Raw genomic sequence first — 20318 nt, forward strand, 5'->3', positions numbered from 1 at the left:
AAAATAGTTATATCAGTACCACCCCCAGCATGGATGTGATTATACCAGTTCATGTCCCTTCCCTTTGGGAATAAGCTAGACCACTATAAGCACCTGTATGCCAGTAAAACTGCATGCATACTAGGGCTCTATATCACTTTAATTATACGAATACAGTCAAAGCCGTGTATCTTTTGTGTAGACAAGCCCTGAATGTAAAGAGCCCAATCCTGAAAGCTGCTGATCCCCATCAACTCCAGTGGGAATAGAAACTAGGACCTCAATGGGAGATGAGGGGCCTCAGCCATTCAGGACTGGCCCTCTAGTGAACAGAAATTCTGGCTGTTTCATTTTATCTGCTGTTTGAGCTGGTGTCCTGCCTTATCTATAGAACACAGGTTGGTACCCAGATACCAGGGGAATTGGCAACATAGATGTATCTGAAACAGACAGATAGTTAGGACTAGAAGCCAGATGCTCCTGAGTTGTAATCTGTGCTTTGACCCTGGCTCTGATGCACTCCATAGTGAGTCATGTTAACTGTCCTGCCTCAGTTTCCCTCTGTGTCAAAGAAGGATAGTGCTACTGACTTACCTCATGCAGCCACTACAAAGCTGAACCCATTGATGTTCGTGATGCGCTGCTACATCAGATGCTCTCCCTACAGTACGATTGTGTTGGCTGTGTTGTACCGGAGTCACCTTGTCTTTTTGATGCCCCTGCCAGAGCCCTCATGGAAATGAGCTGGACAGCTCCTGATGCTGGCCCAGACAACCTACGTTTTCAATAAAAGAGAACTTTCTTCCATCTCTCTCTTTCTCTCCCCACCAGAAGGGACCCAATTCTGCTCTCATTTGCATGAGTCTAATCCCAGAAGAAATCAGTGACCCCGGATTTACATGATGGAACTGACAGCGGAACTCCTGACAGAGGGCTCCTTAGCAGGGAGAGATGCTAAAGGCACCTTAATCTTGACGGCACAATTTGATTCAATAAATGTAAAGCACATGTGCTATGGAATGGTAGAATAATCTATGGTATTGTGCACTCCCAGGCAGTGCAAGATTTTCCATTTGCAAGGGCATTTTTTTAATCAGTATAGAAATGTATATTTTCTGAATAAAGTGCTTGTTGCGGGATTTAAAAAAAAATACCAAACTGTGAAACCTAAAGTAGGGCAATACCCTTCCCTTCAACAATACCTTGACTTCCTACAGTCAGCAGATGCAATATGCATGGGATTCAGAATGATCCCATTAAAATTCATTAAACCGTGTTTCCAGCTATTTAGTAAATTTTGAAGAAAAGAAACCTATTGCCTCTTCTCCTCCCTACTATGGCCTCTTTGAATGTAATTAACCCTTCATTCATGGGTCTTTCTATCCAACTAATCTCCCACCTCGTGCCTTCCAATGCATTTTTAATACCACGGCTAATGCCGCCACCTAAAATCCCCTAGCGCTCGCTGCGCAATAGAGCTCTTTGCAGAGGCAAGGTATTGTAAATCTCCATAAACAGTGCTTGGATGAACAGCAAATTCAGATAAGTGATGCGTTCCTTTTCATGTCTTCCAGTTACAAACAGGGAATGCTCTTCATTCTTCAAGGTAGATTTTTGTCAAGGATGAGGCTGCATTCGTACCACCCCAAGGGATTTAGCTGGTAGATTCGGGGATGGTTGGTTGTGGGGGATAAATAAATAAACCATGGCAATACACATGCAATAAATTAAAAAGCAAACAAGTCAGAAAGACATGCAAATCAGCTGGGAGACGTTATACAGTGTGTCATCCTCTCTCACACGGAATGCAAAAAGTCCGTCTTCTGCACTGCAGGGAGCCAAGGCCCAGTCCTGAAAGGTGCTGAGCCCCACTAGTTCCCCCCAATTACAGGACTGAGTCCTTATTTAAGGATTGTTGTGGGCAGAAGGAGGAGGAGGAGAATGGGGAGATTATTTAATCTTCAATAGAACTGGTCGAAATTTTGTAATGCAAATTTTTTCTTCCCTCTAGGATTTTTCTTCCAAACGAAAGGTCTGATTTGGATGGAATTTTGGGAGGGGCTTTGGTTGACAAAACGAAAACTTTGGATGAGACTGAAAACTGTTTTGTTGTTTTCATTGCCACATTTTTGCAGGAACCAAAACTACTCCCTGAACTGCTCTGACCTGTCACTCTCTGTAAGAAAAGCCAGAAAGAGTCTATTAAGAGGTAGGAAACGCTGTGGAGACTGTAGGATGAGCCATTTCATGTATTCACAGTGCTGAGGGCTTCCTTTACAATTGCAATAGCTTGCAGTCTAAAGTGCATAGTTTTGAGTCACGGTGCGATACTTTCTCACCAGATCTCAGAAAACTTCTACTAGGTTAGAAGTTCCTTATATACCTTAGATAGGTCTCAAGGTCTCTGATCCAGCAAAACACCCACTGATTTCAGTGTGGCTACTCACATGGCTAAATTAACCATGTGCTTTGCTGGATGGGGGCCAATGTGTTATAACTCCATTTCATCTTAGAAAGAAAAGGAGGACTTGTGGCACCTTAGAGACTAACAAATTTATTTGAGCATAAGCTTTCATGAGCTACAGCTCACTTCATCGGATTTGTTAGTCTATAAGGTGCCACAAGTACTCCTTTTCTTTTTGCAAATACAGACTAACATGGCTGCTACTCTGAAACCTTTCATCTTAAAGAGATAGGTATCCAACCTCCTGGGTACATTGCTGTATAGTACATTGATCTGAAAGTACCCTGTGTGTGCCCAGGTGTATGTAATTTGTATTTCTTGATTGTATTTTAGTTGATTGAGCTCTGGCTATGTGCTCATGTTCAGTGCAGGGCAAACATAGAAGAACCAACCCCAGCCTTGTCGGTTCAGTCACAGATATTACAGTTTATGTGCTGGATGAATGTCCAATCTTAAAGAACCAAGATGCCAATTTTTAAATACAGAATTTAACTTGTATGCATTATCACTGTCAGGCTTTGCAGAAGAAGTGTGCTCTCAGGAGAAAGCAGGTATTGATATGTCTATACATTGTTCTGTCAGCTGGAGGTTTAGGGACACCCAGAGCATGGGGTTGCATCCCTGACCATCTTGGCTAATAGCCATTGATGGACCTATCCTCCATGAACGTATCTAATTCTTTTTTAACACAATTGTGCTTTTGGCCTTCACAACATCTCCTGGCAATGAGTTCCACAAGTTGCGTGTGTGTTGTGTGAAGAAAGACTTCCTTATGTTTGTTTCAAACCCGCTGCCTATTTTCACTGGGTGTTACGTGAATGGGTGAATATCACTTCCTTATTCATTTTCTCCTCATATGGAAGCTGTTCCATACCCCTAATCATTTTTGTTGCTCTTCTCTCTACTTTTTCCAATTCCAATATGTCTTTTTTGAGATGGGGCAACCAGAACTGCCTGCAGTGTTCAAGGTGTGGGTGTACCATGGATTTATATAGCTGCATTATGATATTTGCTGTCTTATTTTCTAGCCCTTCCCTAAAAGTTCCTGTTCACTTTTTTGGCTGTCGCTGCACATTGAGTGGATGTTTTCAGGGAACTATCCACAATGACTCCAAGGTCTCTTTCTTGAGTGGTAGCATCTAATTTAGACCCCCTCATTTTGTATGGCTAGCTGGCATTATGCTTTCCAATGTGCATTGATCATTTATTTGGACCTCAGGCTCCAGAGGTGGAAACTGAGGTACAAAGAATTTTAAGGACTTGACCTGCAAAACTCTCAGCACTCGGTGACTTGATGAATGTTACACAGCCAGCTAATGAAAAAATCAGGACTAGAACCGAGGAATCCCGCCTCCCAGTCTCCTGATCCTACAACTAGAGGTTCCACATCAAAGAAAAGGGATAGTTACCTGTAGAAAGCTATAGATTAGCTAGGGGGTTGTGTGTGTGTGTGTGTGTGTGTGTGTGGGCAAACAGTTCAGCACACTGTTGTGATGAACAAATTGTATATGAAGGGGTCCATGTGTATATTAACAGCGTCATGCTATCGTTCAATTAACATGCATCTCTATTGCACGGAAAATACATGGATAAATTCACCTGTGATTTAAATGTAAGGCACAAAAAATTAATCTGGGAAATAGCCAGGCTGACATAGTGGGTTATAAAACTGCAAGAACAACCTAGTTGGAGTGAAGCACTACATCTGGAGCTCTTAGCCTGATACCAAAAACCAAAACAAAAAAAGGCCCAAATTATCATTCTTATTATTTATGAACACAGATGAGAAGCTAAAGGGTACACTGCAGCGCACACAGATGCTGATTATCTGGAGATTATATTGATGATGTAATAAAAATTCACTTTGGCTATTAAGCAGCACCAGGACAATCAGAGAGAGATTAGATAAAAATCAGAGAGAATGAATAATAGAAGGGAGAGGGAAAGTCATAAACCATACCTCCCTGCAAAGCACTCCATCCCAGAGTACCCCTTCAATCAGAATAAATAAGTGTTGGAGCATATATTTACCATCCATATGTACACATACACACCCATACAGGATATAGGTAGATTTGTGTGTGTGTGTATGTATACGTACACCTGTAGATAAATATGTATACACACACACACACACACATATATATATACATACACACACAGTTCTATGTAGCTATGTGTGTGTGCATAACACATATACACACACCATTTATTTCTGCATGTGTATGTATGTGCATATATCTCACATTTAGGAATATACCTTATGCACACAGACTCACAAGGAGATAGGTAGATAGATAGATAGATAGATAGATAGATAGATAGATAGATAGATAGATGTGTGCATGTCTAAAACAAGCTCCCTTTGCCTGCAGCAAACCCCAGTCGGATGGCGATGAGAGAAAACTTTCTCCTCCAGAGTGCTTGCTTGAAAGAGAGCGGTGCTGCTGCACGTCCAACGTTGGTTCAAGTTTACTGACCATGTTTAATATTTGATTAAACCTTTGGCATAGCTGACTATCCTGATCTGAATAGATGATCCGACACTTTCTCTGGTGGTAAAGCCAAGCATAAGTAATAGTCATCCTCTGACTATGCGACTTGAATTTTGCCATCTCTAAAGAAGCTGCTAAATGCTTTTGGATTCCTTTCAACTGTTCTGCGTTTTCAGGTGGCCTCTACGAAAACAAACAAGCAGCAAACCAGGAAATGTATTCATTTGCCCCAGACAAAGGTAGGGCATTGATTTATTAGTTATGGGGGAGAAATCCCCCTCCTTCCAAACACTCAACCTTCCCCGGCTCTAAGTATTTTTCCTCTCCTCCTCTCTGTACTTTTTGCCTGTGGTTTGCATTATCCTTTGCTAAATACATTACAACATGCTCGACATCTTGCTCGGCAGCTTGGAGATGTTTGTGCCGTTGCCCACACAAACACACACACATATGCACACAACCAGCAATTTTACAAGTAACCCATGCTGGCAGGGGCAGGGGATGGGCATGCAAGCGTTTGCAAGGGAATATAGCTAAGGGTGGCAGAAAACAGCAAGCAGATCTGCAGGACTGGAGCGCATTGACTGCCATGGATTATGAAACAGCCACTGATGCTTTCAGAGTGGATAGTAAGAAAGGTGATTTTAGCTTAGGTGCTCCGTGCACTGGCCTGCTAGATCAAGAAATGCCCAGCTCTTCAGCACAGACATAAGCCAGACCTAATAATAATAATAAATACTTTGAACCCAGACGGATGCTTTCCACATAAAGATCAGTTCAAAGCTGAGCATCCTGGTTCTCTTTCTTACACACAGAGAAATTGAGGCACAGATTGGTTTAAAGACTGTGCTCAAGATGACACAGGATGCTAGCTGGGAACAGAACGCAGCTTTCCTGGCTCCCAGTCCCCGTCATCTCAGACTATGCTTCCTCCCTTCTCTGAGATGTTTTCTTTGTTTATTTTTGGGGGGGTGGGGAGAAAGGATTTAAGATATGAAAAAGCTTCAGAACTACAGGAAAATCTGCTTGTAAGAAGTAGCATTCTTGCCCTGCAGGGAAAATATAATCCCGTGGAAAATATGTGAGGGATCATTGCGCTGGTGGGAGAAATCTGGTGTTGATTTGGCTAAAAAAATGGTGACATTATATAGCCTTTGATATATTGTATTGTGTTTTGATCTTCAAAGGAGGATACAGAGCCTTGATCTTCTCTCTACTGAGACTGCTTTCTTTGGCCTGGATGGACAGAGTCCGATCCTTTCTAATGCTTGCCGTGGCTTTTACTTCGGCTGGCCAGAGCGGCCTGTCTTCTGCACAAATACTGAGCATGCCTCCAGCCCTGCTGTTTGGTGGAGGGCAGAGAAGCACGGGGACAGGCTAGAATGATGGGAGTTAAATTGCAGGTCCAAGGAATGGACACAGAGCATGCGCAGTGGCTGACAAGAGCACAAGGAGAGAACTTAATGTGGATCAGGGAACCTGGGCAGCAACAGTATGGAGCTAAGAATCTGGTCAGGACAGTGAGAGCCTGGGAAAGGTGAGCAGGCCTGGGAAGTGAATGTGACAAGCAAGCAGGTAGCTATGAGAAGTGGGTCTCTGAGGCAAGCATGGGGCCTTGGGAAACTGAGCCTGGAGTTCGACAGAGCGACCCCAAGAACTGAACTCCTGGAGCGAGAGCTGGCACTTGGACACTTCAGCTAGGGGGCAAAGACTGGGCCTTGGAACGAAGCTTAAAGAGCCAAGCCTTGGAACCAGACCCAGAGAGGAAGAGCCTGGGAACTGAACTTGGAAAGTAAAAGCATAGGCCTGGATCTGAGAACTGAGCCTGGGGAGAGAGCCTATAAACCAGTCAGTAGCAAGTGATCATTTAAAAAACACAACCCCCCCCCCATTGCTGGGGAGACCAGACTGGAGAAAACACAGAGCCCCCTCTTCTCAAACAAGAACACACCGTTCTTCCCCTTCATGCTGCCGGTAAAGCTAAGTAAATATATAAATAATTAAACACCGACTTTCCCTCCTGCCCCAGGGCCTGCGAAACGGAGACTAAGTTGGATTTCAGACCGTCAGACACCATCATGTTGCACGGACACACACACACAAAACCTGCCTTCCCGCCTTCCGCAGAATATCAGCAACAAACGTGGATCATCCTGACTGCAAGCAACCAGAGGCTGAAAAAGCGGGTTTACGCCACCAGCGATTCAGAGCTACCCTTCCACCAACCCCACTTCCTGTGTGTTGGGCTGTCAGAACAATGAGCAGGAAGGAGGATGAGAAATGACAAATGCGATATTGACGTAGTAGAAAAAAAAAACCCAAAAAGCAACACCCCAAAACAAAACAAAAACAAAACCCACCTGTTCAATTTGCTAGTATTGGTTGCCCGCTGGTTACTGTGGGAGAGACCCTGAAAAACCTTTTCACTGAAATGATTTTCAAATGAGTTTCATGCTGATCTGACAGTCTGGCCACTGGAATCCTCTGTTTATCCACATAGCGAACCCCGCCCCTGCACTGGACCACTCTGCCATGGAAGGATAATGGGAGTTCACACTCCATGGCCTCCTTTCCCGTCCTCTCATGCCCATAGTGGTGGTAGTTTTTTTGTGAAGTGGCCCTCTGTTCACTAGGCACTTCATCCAAAGCCCACTGAAGCCAGATGGGAGAATTCCCATTGACTTCCACAGGCTTTGGGTCACATCCTAGCCAATGGACAGTGACCACCAACACAATTAAGCTAAACTGCTGAGGAGCCATCAGGCAGGAGCAACTTCCTGTCACCATAGACCCATGCTCGCTAAGGACCTTGATGCTCGCTAAGGACTTGCTTAAGCCTGATCCAAAACTCATTGAAGTCAACAGGTTTGGCACCAGACCCTTAGAGCAGAAAGGCCTGCCATAGCCCTTTCCCAAAGCCCGGAGGCATACAGCTCCCTAAGGAGCAACAATAATGACTATACATAGCTCCTATATGATTCATTTTTAAATACTCCATTCAAAATCCTGAGTTAGTGCATGAGTACATCTCTGTAGGCACCGACATTACAAAGAAAGGGTCTGAGCCTGCTTAATGGCAAAACTCCCATTGGCTTCAGCAGGCCCAAATAGACACTCAGCCAAAACGTTTGAGATCCATTTCTTCATCCTGTCCCCACATTTTAAAGCCTGAACTCGGGTTTGGGCGTTTCCTCTGCTCCCAATAATCTGCCCTGATTTAGCATCTTTCATCTAAGACTTTCAAAATCATTTACCAGTATTGATTAAGCCTCACATCATACCCCCGCTTCCCTCAGAAGTCTGATTCTTCCCATTTGACAGATGGAGAAGCTACAGGTATGATCCAAAACCCAGTGAAGTCTTTCCATGGATTCCACAGCTTCAGATCAGGCCTCAGAATTTAACGACCTGCTCAGGTTGTATTGCTGAGTCTTTATCAAAGCTAAGATTAGAACCCAAGAGTTCTGGTTGCCCATTATGAGCCCATAACGGCTAGATCATACTCTGTCCCTAGCTGGAAAATAATAGAAAGCACTGGTAACACTTTGAAGAGGGCAGCCCTGCCATATATTAGCCAGTAGTGAATAGTAAAGAATGAACACCAAAGTTTTCTTTTGTTTTGTTTAATATGGCATTAACTTTTAGTATCCCCACTAGTAGAAAGTAAAAACTTTCACCACTGTATCACTATGATCTCCGGCAACATCTTTATGTGCAAATTCACCTGCAATGTATTGATGGGTTGGTTGGTTTGGGTTTTGGTTTTTATTTTTATCCCTTATGCTCATGGTGAACTTGGAATGAAATCATTTGTAAAATACTTATTTTCTGGGCCTCTAAATCAGCTATGTACCATCTCTTGCAAACAACAATGTAATAATAATGTCTTCTGAAGACTTTTGCAAGGGTTTTTACCTTCACTTTCCCACCAAGGTACTTTTTTTTTTTTTTTACTGCCAGCCTATCGAATGAGACCTACATTTCTTTGTCGTCTTTTAAAAAAACAAACCCCCAAAACATTCTGATGTAGGGAGGGGTCGCATAACTGAGGAACTGCACATGTCACAGAAGAGAGTGAAAAATCAGACCCCTGATCCATGTATTATGGAAGACTGAATCTGATCAAATAAATAGCTTTCAAAAGCAATTAAACCCCTGCAAAAGGAAAACACTTGCCCTCTACACTGAAACAAGGAATAATGCGAGGCACACCATCCTGAAACTACCGTACGGCGACTAGAATGAGACACTTCAAGCTGAATGGTATAACCGAATGAATGAACTAGCAAACCTAGATAAGACAGCATACAGCTGAAGGGAGTAGTTAGGAGATTCTGAAGCAAGCCGGTCTGCATGTCTAGATTTATACAATTAACAATCTTAAGGCAGTCACAATCCATATTACTGGGAGTTTCTGTCTCATGAGCAGTATCCTGCAAAATTGTTTCTAACTTGAGGCCTGATCCAAAGCCCCTTGAAATTAGGGGGCGTCTTTCTGTTGATTTCAATGGGATTTGGATCAGATCCTTGTCTGCTTTGTAAAGAGAGAGAGAGAGAGAGTGCATTCCTTCCCCTTTGATTCTTTTCACAATAATTAAATTAAAATATTTTAAAAACAAGAAAAAAAAAAGGGGGGGGGGGAAATAACCAGAAAATAACCAGACACTTTTTTTCTGCATCACCAGGTAGGCTAACAAAGCAAAATTGCTCTTAGGGATCAATCCTTCACTGATAAGGGCTAGACTAGGTGGCCCAAAGAGTCTTTGCTATTTCTAATGTCTCTGATCCCCTTGCGGCTGTGATACAGTCATGCAAAGATCTTATGTAAAAGAAAGATACAGATAGATGTGTGATAGCAGAGAAGTGGGTCACTTTCTGTTTGGACAGGGTGAACATTCCTTTCTCTGAATAACGGGGAAGGGATGAGCCCTGCTTTTAATAGGCAGTGAAGCAGAGTTTTCACTGTGTTAGCTTTCAAAGAGTTTCAAGCCAACACAATCTGCTCAGGAAAGGGATCTGTCTTGCATGCAACGTTTCAAAGAAGTGCTTCAAAAGATCTGTACCTTAGTATATTATTAGCATCAATCAATATTATTAACATTACAGGACAATTTTGTAAATTCTGCATTGTCCTCCTTCCCTAACTGTTACAGCAGTTACTTTATACAGTCTCTGGTTAGATTGGTCAACAAAGCTATCGATATTATTAATGAAGAATATATCTACATTGTGACCTTTGCTCACAGAACTGAATCTCTCCTAAAGGCTGTCAGTTTCCTTAAAGAAGTATTGATAAGCTCATTACTGTATTGCTTTATATAATTTTAGGTGTGATTTTCACTCACCCTCAAGCATCTTAGGATAGTAAAGTAATGTTCTTCCCTCCCTTCCTAAAACACTGGTCCCCTTAGAACGGATCAAATGGTGAATTAGAACATTACGTAGAGGAAATATAATCATGGGAATTCTACAAGCACTCTGTGATATATATTTTGATCTTTTGAAAGCCTTCATCCCTCTGGATCCTGGTAAGGAAGCACTGTTATATAGGGATATTATTAGGTCGATGCTGCTTTATTCATCTACCTGCAAGAAGCTGTCAACGCCAACAAAGATATTTGTGTGTTTGCAGTGAGTGATGCCTATTGTGTGAAGTAAATCTACCCTTAGAGAGTGAAAAGAAGGGGAACTATGTGCAAAGAGAAGTCTGTCCATTATATACATGTGTGCATGCATGCTCTGTGTGTGCGTAGATATTTGTCTTAGAAACTGTCCAAGTATGCAGTCAGATCTAATCAGACCAACACTGTCTGCAAAACTCCATTTTTCTTCTCTCTGAAGAAAACTCATGTCAGGAGCCACACGTTCAGCGCACTGTAAAGTCAGCCTGGTTATCTTTAAATATTTTTGAGACCCAGACAAGCTACGCGTAAACCAGACATGGATTAATTAGGTGTGACCGTATCATTAAATTAGCACAATGAACAAACAGCTTCATATCACATTCAACTCTTCACATACTGATTCCAAGAAGTCAAGTCACCTGTCACTTTTGCCGAAGAATAAGCTTTCCATAATGTTGCATTTGACAAGTGAAATATTTAGAGAGATATGTGACTATGTGCATATTGTACACACACACACACACACATAAATACTTATCCATGTGTATACTGAACGTGTGTTTTCATGAATATGTATGTACAATATATGTATGATTGTGTATACACTAGTATAGCTCTCTGTATAAACATTATATAGACAACTCTATTCAGTACAGCACCTTCCATACAAACGACATCCCATAATCTTGTCCAGAGTTAAAGAAGAGAATTATAGATTTAAACAGCAGTGCGGGAAAAGAGGGATTGTGTGGCATAAGCAAAAGAGAAAATGTCTGTCTACCCAACTGTCTATCTGCAATGTACATTAGTGTGATCCACTATCTGCAAAATACTCTAACTTATATCTTTACAGCCCAACTCTCCGGACAACAACAGGCTCCCAGTGAGAAAAGCATCAGCAACATTCCCGTCCTATGAAATGGTTAATGTTAAGCAATGGTTGTCCCTGTTCAAATAAAGGAGGGAGAAATAAACAGATAAGGGAGAGGTAGATCGAAATCTGTATGCCTCATTGGCTCAGCTGTCGGATATTTCTAATGCATGTTAAGGGTTTGTTACTAAGAACCTGTTAAGTATATTTAAACCTTTGATCTGTAGCCAGTCTTAACAAAGGTGACAATTAATTAAAGGAGAGAGCCTTGCAATAAAGTTCCATTGTGGTCAGTTTATATACACTGTCCAAAGCTGGCTCATGGAAGTCACTGTCAATTAAAATCTTGTTGGAGTCCAGTTCATTATCATTTTTTCCCCTTGCCTTGATCAATATTTTTGGTTGCTCCTGCTTGACAAACTTAACACAATGTCTATATCTATATGTCTTTCCATTCATTTCCATGGAATAGATGCCTGTATATTATTTATTTTTAGTCATTACATATGGTCAGGCACTTTATTTGAGAGGCTTAGTGTTCCCATCCATCTTTATGTTAAGCAGCTACAATAATAAGCCTTCTCTTCCTTAGAGAAGATGTCAGTTGTGTATAATGAATGCGCATTAAAAGCTGCATTCACCTGCATGTTGTATCCAGGCTGGGGCTCAAAGTGACAAAAGCAAACAAACGCAAATCCCACGATGACACCCTGACTTCAGCTCACACCAAGTATTGCAGCACAGAGCGTGCAGAATATCATTCCATAAGATCATGAGATCTCAGTCATGCCATGGCATGGAAGACTTAGGGAGAAAAAGATCCCTATAATATAGCCCACAGCTCAGTCCACGGAGCTAGGGTAGGGTAACAGCCTTAATTTCTACCTGCCATGATGCCTTCCCCTCCCTATCCCCATTGCAGTTTTTAATAGATAAGGCTCAGTCCTTCACAGCTATTTCTGGCACAACTCCCTGTGGCATCAGTGAGTGAGAAAGGAGGGAAGAGACTTGTAATAAGAGTTGTTTCTCTTGTTGGTTTCCCTCCTTCCTTTACGTATTACTTTATTCCATTGAAGGGAATCTAGGAAAAGAGATGAGCTCAGCCCTGGAAGTGTAGGACAGCTGATAACATCGACCGGAGATATTGTGGTTTACTATGTAAATCCACCACCCACAGCTTTTAAAAAGCATGCGGCCCATACAACTAGCACAGGGCTCGCGTGGGGAGGTAATTGACTGCATGCAAACCTGGGGCCCAATCCTGCTCCCATCGAAGCAGATGGTAAAACACCTATTGACTTCCATAGGGGAAGGAGAGGGCCGGCCTTGGTGCTAAAGAGAGGAGGATGCTTAGATTCGTAGTCCCTTTCTCTGTGAGGACAGTGCTCAGCTTAGCTCATGTAACCGTTCACCTGCTCTGGACAAGCACAGGAACAAAGTATTGTAGGGCACGAATACAAAGGAGTTGGCAGATGAGCACCTATGAAATTTGTGGCCTTCTGCTGTTCTGGACTATTACTGTAACTTTACAGCCAAGACATATTTAAGTTGCTGGAATTGTCTGGGGAGGGGGGCGGGGGTTGTTTTTTTTTTTCAATGCAGGTATCATCTCCCCCAATCATTTCTCCTTTGAAACCGTTACTGCCTGTCGCATAAACCCTCCGTTAGTCACACTCGATTGACGTGAGGGACCGTAACAGCTCCTTCAGAGTCGTCATGGTCTGCCAGGTCAATGCGGCTGGCCTGCAGGCGCATACGGTACGCATGATAAAAAACCCTCTTATGCCTGGCTGAAGAAGTTGCTGCGTATTTGCAGTTCTCGAGGCCAGAAGGGCCCTTCCTTGATCTTTCAGCCCCTGAGCCCTGAGCCCACCTGCAATGCACAGAGAAGTTCCTAAATCCGCCCTCCCTCTCGAAGGGTTGCATCCAAATTTATGTTGAATGTGACACAGCTCCTGCGGCTTTACTCCCTCTTCACTCAGGCAAAATTCCCCATGACTCTGTCAACTTCCCTCCCAAGACCGTTCCATTGCCCGCCTGACTCTGCTAATATCCAGTTTGAATCATCCCCCACGGGGTGCCCTGCACCTGCCTCTGAAGCATCTGGCACTGGCCACTGTCAGAGACCGTAGAGTGGACTAGACGGATCGCAGGCTTGGTCCTCACTGCGACAATGTTTCTAGTGTTTTCTACTGTCAGGACTGTCATTTCTGGTCAGTTCCTCCAATGACCATGCTCAATAATCCTTCAGGTATTTGGAAGCTATTACAGCCTTTATGGCCTTCCTGCTATGATTCTCATACATGTTACTCTGTTGGCCTCACATTAAAAATAAGTCAGCCCCTTAAAAAAACTTTTTCGTCCCAGTAATACGTGTTATTACTGACTGGCATGAAGAATCTCAGTTTAGAAATACATATGAAATGTAGGTTTAAGCTGTAGAAATTTTAAAAAAAAGCTCCTAGAACTACAAACTTTTCCCCCTTTCTTCTCACGCACCCCACCCCCAGTTATATAACTATAAACTAAGCACATTATAGTAATTATTATTATTTCATTTGATAAGTGCAAAACTTTACAGCCAAGTGAGAAACCCCTGAAAATTGGAGTTTGTATTGGAAATGCTGGCACAACGGTAACAACCATGACGGTACTGGGCGCAGATGCTATACAAAACCAGAATTCATGTCCAGGCCACTGGAAAAAAAAGACTTAAAATCTAGCATTTTAATTTGCAAAGCAACCTGGGCTATTTGTTTGACATAAAATGTACATAGATACAGATACATCTATATGGGGTGTTGTTAATGTACAGAGGCTTGATTGAGGTTTTTTGTTCATCTGTCTTTTGCTTGTTTTGTTTTCCCCTCTTAGATCAAGCTATCCAACTGTCTTTCGCCTGTTTTCAGGGATTGTTCTTCAGACAGCAGGCGTAAAGCCTCCACTCTTTTGTTCCAGTTTATTTGTGCATTCTCCTCCCTAAAACTTGTCTGCTTTACTACCGCACTAAACACTACATGCATAGTGTTCAGCCAGGCAAACCTTATGTTTCAATTATGGAAGTGTTTATTCAGCACCTGTATTTAGTTGTGTTCCTTTTTGACTAAATTTTCATTTCCAAAAATCTTTATAATCTATCTGTGCCTCTTAATTTAATAGTCATTGTTATTATTCTGAATTTCTGAAGTATCCTAAAAACTGATATCATGCTGAGCAATCTCTTTCTCTCTGTCTCTCTCTCTCATGGGAGAATATAAATAAGCCTTGCATACCTTTACCCCAGGTGTCAGGAATTCCAAAATTAGTCATGCTTTTGAGAAGAGGGTATGGCAAACAGGGGAAATAAACTGATATGTTGGTACTGCATCTTGCTAACTGCCTTTCCTGATTTGTTGAGTGAGATTTGGGTCATCTGAGTACATCATCCTAACAATGTGACTGCCATGGTGGTTTTCTCTGAGTTCTTTTTTTTTTTTTTTTCAGAGGCAATTTGAGAGGACATTGTAGCTTTCAGGACAATGCTGTACCTACCAGCCCCCAGAACCTCTCTCTTTAAGTGCACTAACCTGCCTCTGTTTCACTGAATCACAATTGAGAGTGGGATACACAGATCTATTCGGACTTCCTAAATAGAATATTATGCAGGCCTGTGTGCTTCAAATTAAAACCCACTCCAGGCTTTGGGTACCAGTATGCATCGGTAGGAAAGGCTGCTTAAGTCTGTTGGGACAGTTCTATATTTTGATTACATTAATTCATAAATATTATACTAAATACCACTAAAATGGGCCTTAAATGACTTCAAATAATGCATTATAATATGGCTGTCCTGAGAGCACTAACCTTTATGTCTCCCAGTAACTCAGCCTTTAAGCATACTCTGCTGCCAGACAAGAGGGGGGAAGTTATGAATGGATGGCTTGCTAAATTGTTAGACTGTGATTAGTTGACTCTCTCTCTCTCTCTCTTTGTGTGTGTGTGTGTATCAGTGTGTGTGTGTGTGGGGGGGGGGTCAAAGCTGCCTAGATTTCTGCTGGTGAAACATCCGCACAAACCTCTCCCAACAACACAATAAAGTAGCAGAGGATATGAGTGTGTTGCTCCTGCCCCATTGGGGAGAGGAGCGGGAGGAAGGAGCGGGGGATGGAGGGGACATAGGGGTTAAGATCATGCCATGAAAACCTTTCTGCGCAGGGATCAGGCGATCCTTACACTTACACACACACGTGCCTGCAAAACAAATGTATTTCTATCAAGTATCTGGGCTGGATGTCGGAGTCTGAATCACTGTAACAGAGCCTGGGAGCTCATAAGCTTTTGGGATGGATTTGTGTGTGTGTGTGTGGGGGGGGGGGGGACGACAATCTCTGACTTTACCTTTAGATCTATTCTTCTCAATTTCCCATGTCACAGAGAAAAACCCTACAGGGATCTCTTTACTATTGCTGAGACGCACACCTCCACTCCATTCATTTCAGTGGCTTTACACCGGAGATGACTGATCTCCATGTTTTTACTCTACGGGTTGTTGTTTGTGGGTTGTTTTTTTTTTTTTTTTTAGTAACACAATTTATTTACTTATTAAAGGGATCGCTTTCCACACAGTTAAATAAACTACAGCTCCCATTAACCCTTGACATCCTTCACTGGGATACCCCCACGGCTAGGTCTGCGCGTGAAATCGACTAAGGGAAAGGGATCAATTCTTGGACACTCATTATGTTGCAGTTGTGGAAAGCGTCTGGGGTTTTTATACCGCCACCCTCCGCTCTTGGATCTAAGTTAGAGGATCTTTATGCCATTCTTCAACCATGCCAAAAAGGGGGGGGGGGGATCTGAGTTAATATTCTGCTTTATGTTGCCGACTTAGATGAGAACAAAAGAAAAGGGGGCGAGTGAGAAAGAAAGAAAGAAAGAAAAAAAACGAGAAGCAAAATACAATCCTAATTTTTCAAAGCCCCGTCATGCTTTTTGACTTAATAGTAATTAATCACCAGTGGCAAGAAAGTCATTTTTTCCCCCAGGTAGCCAGAGGCACATTTTGATCAGGATTATCTAATAAATCAGCAGCATCACCCGAACGGAGTTCAGACACTTCTCGGACGGACTACATAAAACCGATCTCTCAAACGCTGGCATCTCGGTGCCTAGCCCCGCTCCATGACAATAACCATCAGCATCCCCCCCCCCCCCAGGCCCCCAGACTCCGAAGTCCAGAAGTACTAAGAGGTTGAAAAGGAGTCTGCTTTCTACAGCAGCCCGGGCTGATCCACCCTGACCGGTCCCCCAACCTAGGTGGCAGCTTTAAATATAGAGTTGGAGGAGAATGAAGTCCTAGCGGCTTGCTTATTTCAGGAATATTTGCTCAACATTATTCAGACAGCAAGAGAAGTGCTCGCTCGCTCTCTGTGTATGCACACAAACACACATCTCTGCGGACAATGTGTGGTCTACAGGGTGAGATACGTAGTGTACAAAATAGGAAGACGTTAAAGTTTGCCCAGAGCTAGAAATAATTACAGACTAAATCCAAGAAGCCTCTAGCCAGATCCCACCTCCAAATGCCCTGGATTTTGCATTCAGGCGAAGCTCTGTGGTAAAGTTTGTATTCTTCATTATTATTGTTTCCTCTTTCTCAAGGAAGAAACCCGCACCATTCACACACACCGCCCACGGGAACTACCCTTCATCTGCCAGAGACAGTCTCCTAGGACCTCGCCTTCCTGATGCTTATTTTTACCGACGAGTTGTTTAAACGATACACACCAAACACTAACCTTGATGTGGTTTCTAGGAAGCTTGACTGAAAGGTGAGAAAGCTCCTAAGTTATACTGATCGTCTGGGGGGAGGGAAAATACCCTGTAATTTATATGCCCTCCTCAGTCTCTTTTCTCTGTATATTGTTTTCTTGGATATAGGGTTATATTTGCATTCTTTTTCCGGGGCGGGCGGGGGGTGGGGAGTTGACTGCTAAACATGCCTTTAACTTTAAGATCTACAGCTCATCAAGCAAGCGGAATAGATATTAACCCAACGAAATTGTTCTCTGGGACTCTGTCCACTAGGAGTCTGCCGGGTTAACAGAAGTTGAGATTTAAACCCTAATGTAATACATCTGACTTCCCCCAGCCCTGGATCTAAAGTGACCACCCATTCATATCTGTGCTCTGTTTCATCAAGGCGGTGTCCTTTTTTTTTTTAAAGCAATGCTAAATAAAATAAAATAAAAATTAAGAAACAAGAATGAATAAATAATAACAATAACCTCAGGAGTTAACGGCGTTCATTTGGGCTGCCAGCGCATCCTGTTTGTAAGCGGGTCTTCTATGTAAATTGCCTTCCAACTACTCAGTTTAGTCCTACTTTCATGCCTGGCGATCAACCTGGTGGCAAGCACTAAACTCCTGCTGATCCCAACTACACATCCGACCATAACAGCCCCGAGGATGAAACATTTGCAGACCCCACTCCGCCGCTACAGCTAAGACCTGGGGGAGGGCTGGGGGGGGGGGGAAGGAGGGCGGAAGGAAACGCTTCATGAACGCTGCTCCAGACCGTTAAAATAAAATCCAAAAAGTTACTGATCTCTTCCAACATGCCCGGAGAATTGAGCATCCACGCTAAAAAAAAAGAAAAGTGTCGCTGTGTATGCACGGTAGGTTTGCTCGGGATGGTCTAATAGTCCCTCCTTTTCAATGAGCCCCGCTGCTATCTACTTTGCAATTGTATAGAAAGAACCCTGCCTGGGATTTCTTTTATTGCCCCCCCCCGCCCCACACACACCCTTAACAAAATTAACTCAACCTCCCCCATCCCTTTATTTTAAGATCCTGGATCTCTCACACGGAATAGCTGTAAAATACACACACACACACACACCCCGGTGTGGAAATGTGCCGCTAGGAAAGATAAATAAATAAGCCCTCCCCGTCTTTTCAGCACCACCGATCTGTGGACAGCTGCCTCTGGCCAACCCCGGCTCCCTCCCGGCGCTCTCCGGCTGCCTCAAGTGATTGCATCGCAGCGCAAAGCAAAAGCAAATATATATATTTTTAAAAAAAAAAAAAGAAGAAGAAGAATAAATAAACCGCGTGCGATGTCCCCCACCCCCTTCCCTCCTGTCGCTCTGCTTCTCTTTCTAGGAGGGTCTGGCAGCCCCTGCGCCCCACCGCGCCCCCCCAAACTCCCCGGCTCTCCCGGGAAAGTTGGAGGGGAGCTCACCTTTGTGCATGCCAGTGAACCTGTCCTTCAGCACCGTCAGTTCGTAGATCTTCCCGAACTCCTCGAAGAGCGGCTTGAGGTCCTTCTCGTCCAAGTTGCGGGGGATCTGCCCAATGAAGAGCTTAATGGCATCGTGGTCCTTCATGGGGATGGTGGCGGGGTTTCCGGGACTGTGGGTTAATCCGTTCATGTGCCCGTTGGTGCTGGGGTTGGTGTGATTGCTACTCAGGCTGGTATTGTCTGCTTGTCCGTTTGCTAACGTGGCCATCTTTATATACATAGAGAAAATCTTCTTTCCCTTTCCCCCCCCACCCTCGCTCCTCTTCGCTCGCTCTCGCTCCCGCGTTCACACACACACACATACACACTCACACACGCACTCCTCCCTCTCTGCCTCGCTCCCTGGGTCTGGGCTGGTTTCTTGTTCTTGTGTGTGGTTTTTTTTTTTTCTTTCTTTTTTTTTTTTTTTTACATTGAGGATCTGTGTCCTTTCCGTTTAAACAGGCTGGAGCGGTTCAAATTCCCAGCCAGACGAGGGGGTGGTGCGCGTGTGGATGAGCAGGGTAGGGACCGGGGGCGGAGAGGGTGGGATCTGCTTTTGCCTCTACCCTGGCTAAACCCCCCTCCTCCCAGCCAGCCCCCCCCCACACACACACCTCCCCCGTCTGCCTGCCTGGGAGAAGCTCAATGGTACCTTCCAACCCAGCCCCTGGCTATAAATAGCATTAGGCGCATGGCTATTGGAGAGAGAGTCAATTTCTATTGTGCCAAGTGAGCAAAGGGGAGCGATTGCATTTTTAGGAGCAATGATGATGATTCCCCCCCCCCCCCCTTTTCCCTTTTCCTTTGCAAGCCTTACGATCAATCGCTGGCGTGTTTTAATTTCAGTCATCACCCGGAAAACGGCCTTTTATTTGAGGGGGGGGGGAACCCAAGGTGTTCTGGCTTTATTATTCTATTAAATCTGATGATGATGATGAAATTGATCTTAAAAGCAGTTCAGAGAAGGAGGAAGCCTCAGTATCACGGGCTGCTCTTACTGGTGTGGCTGTATAATTTCTCTCTCTCTTACTCTGTCTGATCTTGTTGCATCTGAAAAAAAAAATTACCCTGCTTGCTCTTTAGTTATGTTATTATGCCATCAAGGCAGGAAAGGGGGACTGTATTACTGTAGATCTTTGGAGAGGAAGGGGGAAGCTATAGGACTACTGTTGATGGTGATGATGATCCTGTATTTTACATACAATCAGTGCCGGGAGTGGGCTGTAAAGGAGTATATGTGCTGGGGAAGAGACGGCTTAGATAAGATTTCCTTGTTCGACTCCCAAACCATCAGACTAGTCTGTCTCTCTCTCTCTGATGGAAACATTAAACGTATTTCGTTCTCATCAGGGCTGAGAGATGCTCGTCCGAACAATGCATTATAGACAATTAAATTGTACTCTATTAAATATATCAGATCTCATTTCCTGTCGTTCGGAGGGGGAAAAAAAAAAAAAAACAGACCAAACCCCCATGAGCACAAGGTTTTTTAAAATAAGCGTATTACTAACGTTCAAAGCATTCTCCCCCCCCCCCCCCCCAAACTGGAATGAAATCTGTGGAGGCTTGCTGGCGGGGCTGATGCTACCAGCAGAGAAAGGGAAACAGGAGGAGGAGAGAT

At 43.6% G+C, this 20318-nt stretch overlaps 1 protein-coding gene across 11 annotated transcripts in view; it reads right to left on the bottom strand.

The window, feature by feature from the left end:
• Positions 1–19221, bottom strand: part of CELF4 (CUGBP Elav-like family member 4) — an 868113-nt gene extending 848892 nt beyond the window's left edge. For 4 of the 11 annotated variants that reach the window (XM_074952299.1, XM_074952295.1, XM_074952300.1 and 1 more), the window contains exon 1: positions 18656–19219. In XM_074952299.1, the coding sequence (XP_074808400.1) occupies positions 18656–18935 (280 nt within the window). In that variant the 5' untranslated portion in view covers positions 18936–19219. Of the gene's footprint in view, positions 1–18655 lie in introns of all 11 variants that reach the window. The other 7 variants (XR_012639468.1, XR_012639467.1, XM_074952294.1 and 4 more) reach the window with 3 other exon arrangements.
• Positions 19222–20318: the final 1097 nt, after the last annotated feature.

The sequence above is a fragment of the Natator depressus genome, chromosome 5 (genome assembly GCF_965152275.1).
Source record: "Natator depressus isolate rNatDep1 chromosome 5, rNatDep2.hap1, whole genome shotgun sequence".
Classification (NCBI taxonomy): Eukaryota; Metazoa; Chordata; order Testudines; family Cheloniidae; genus Natator; species Natator depressus.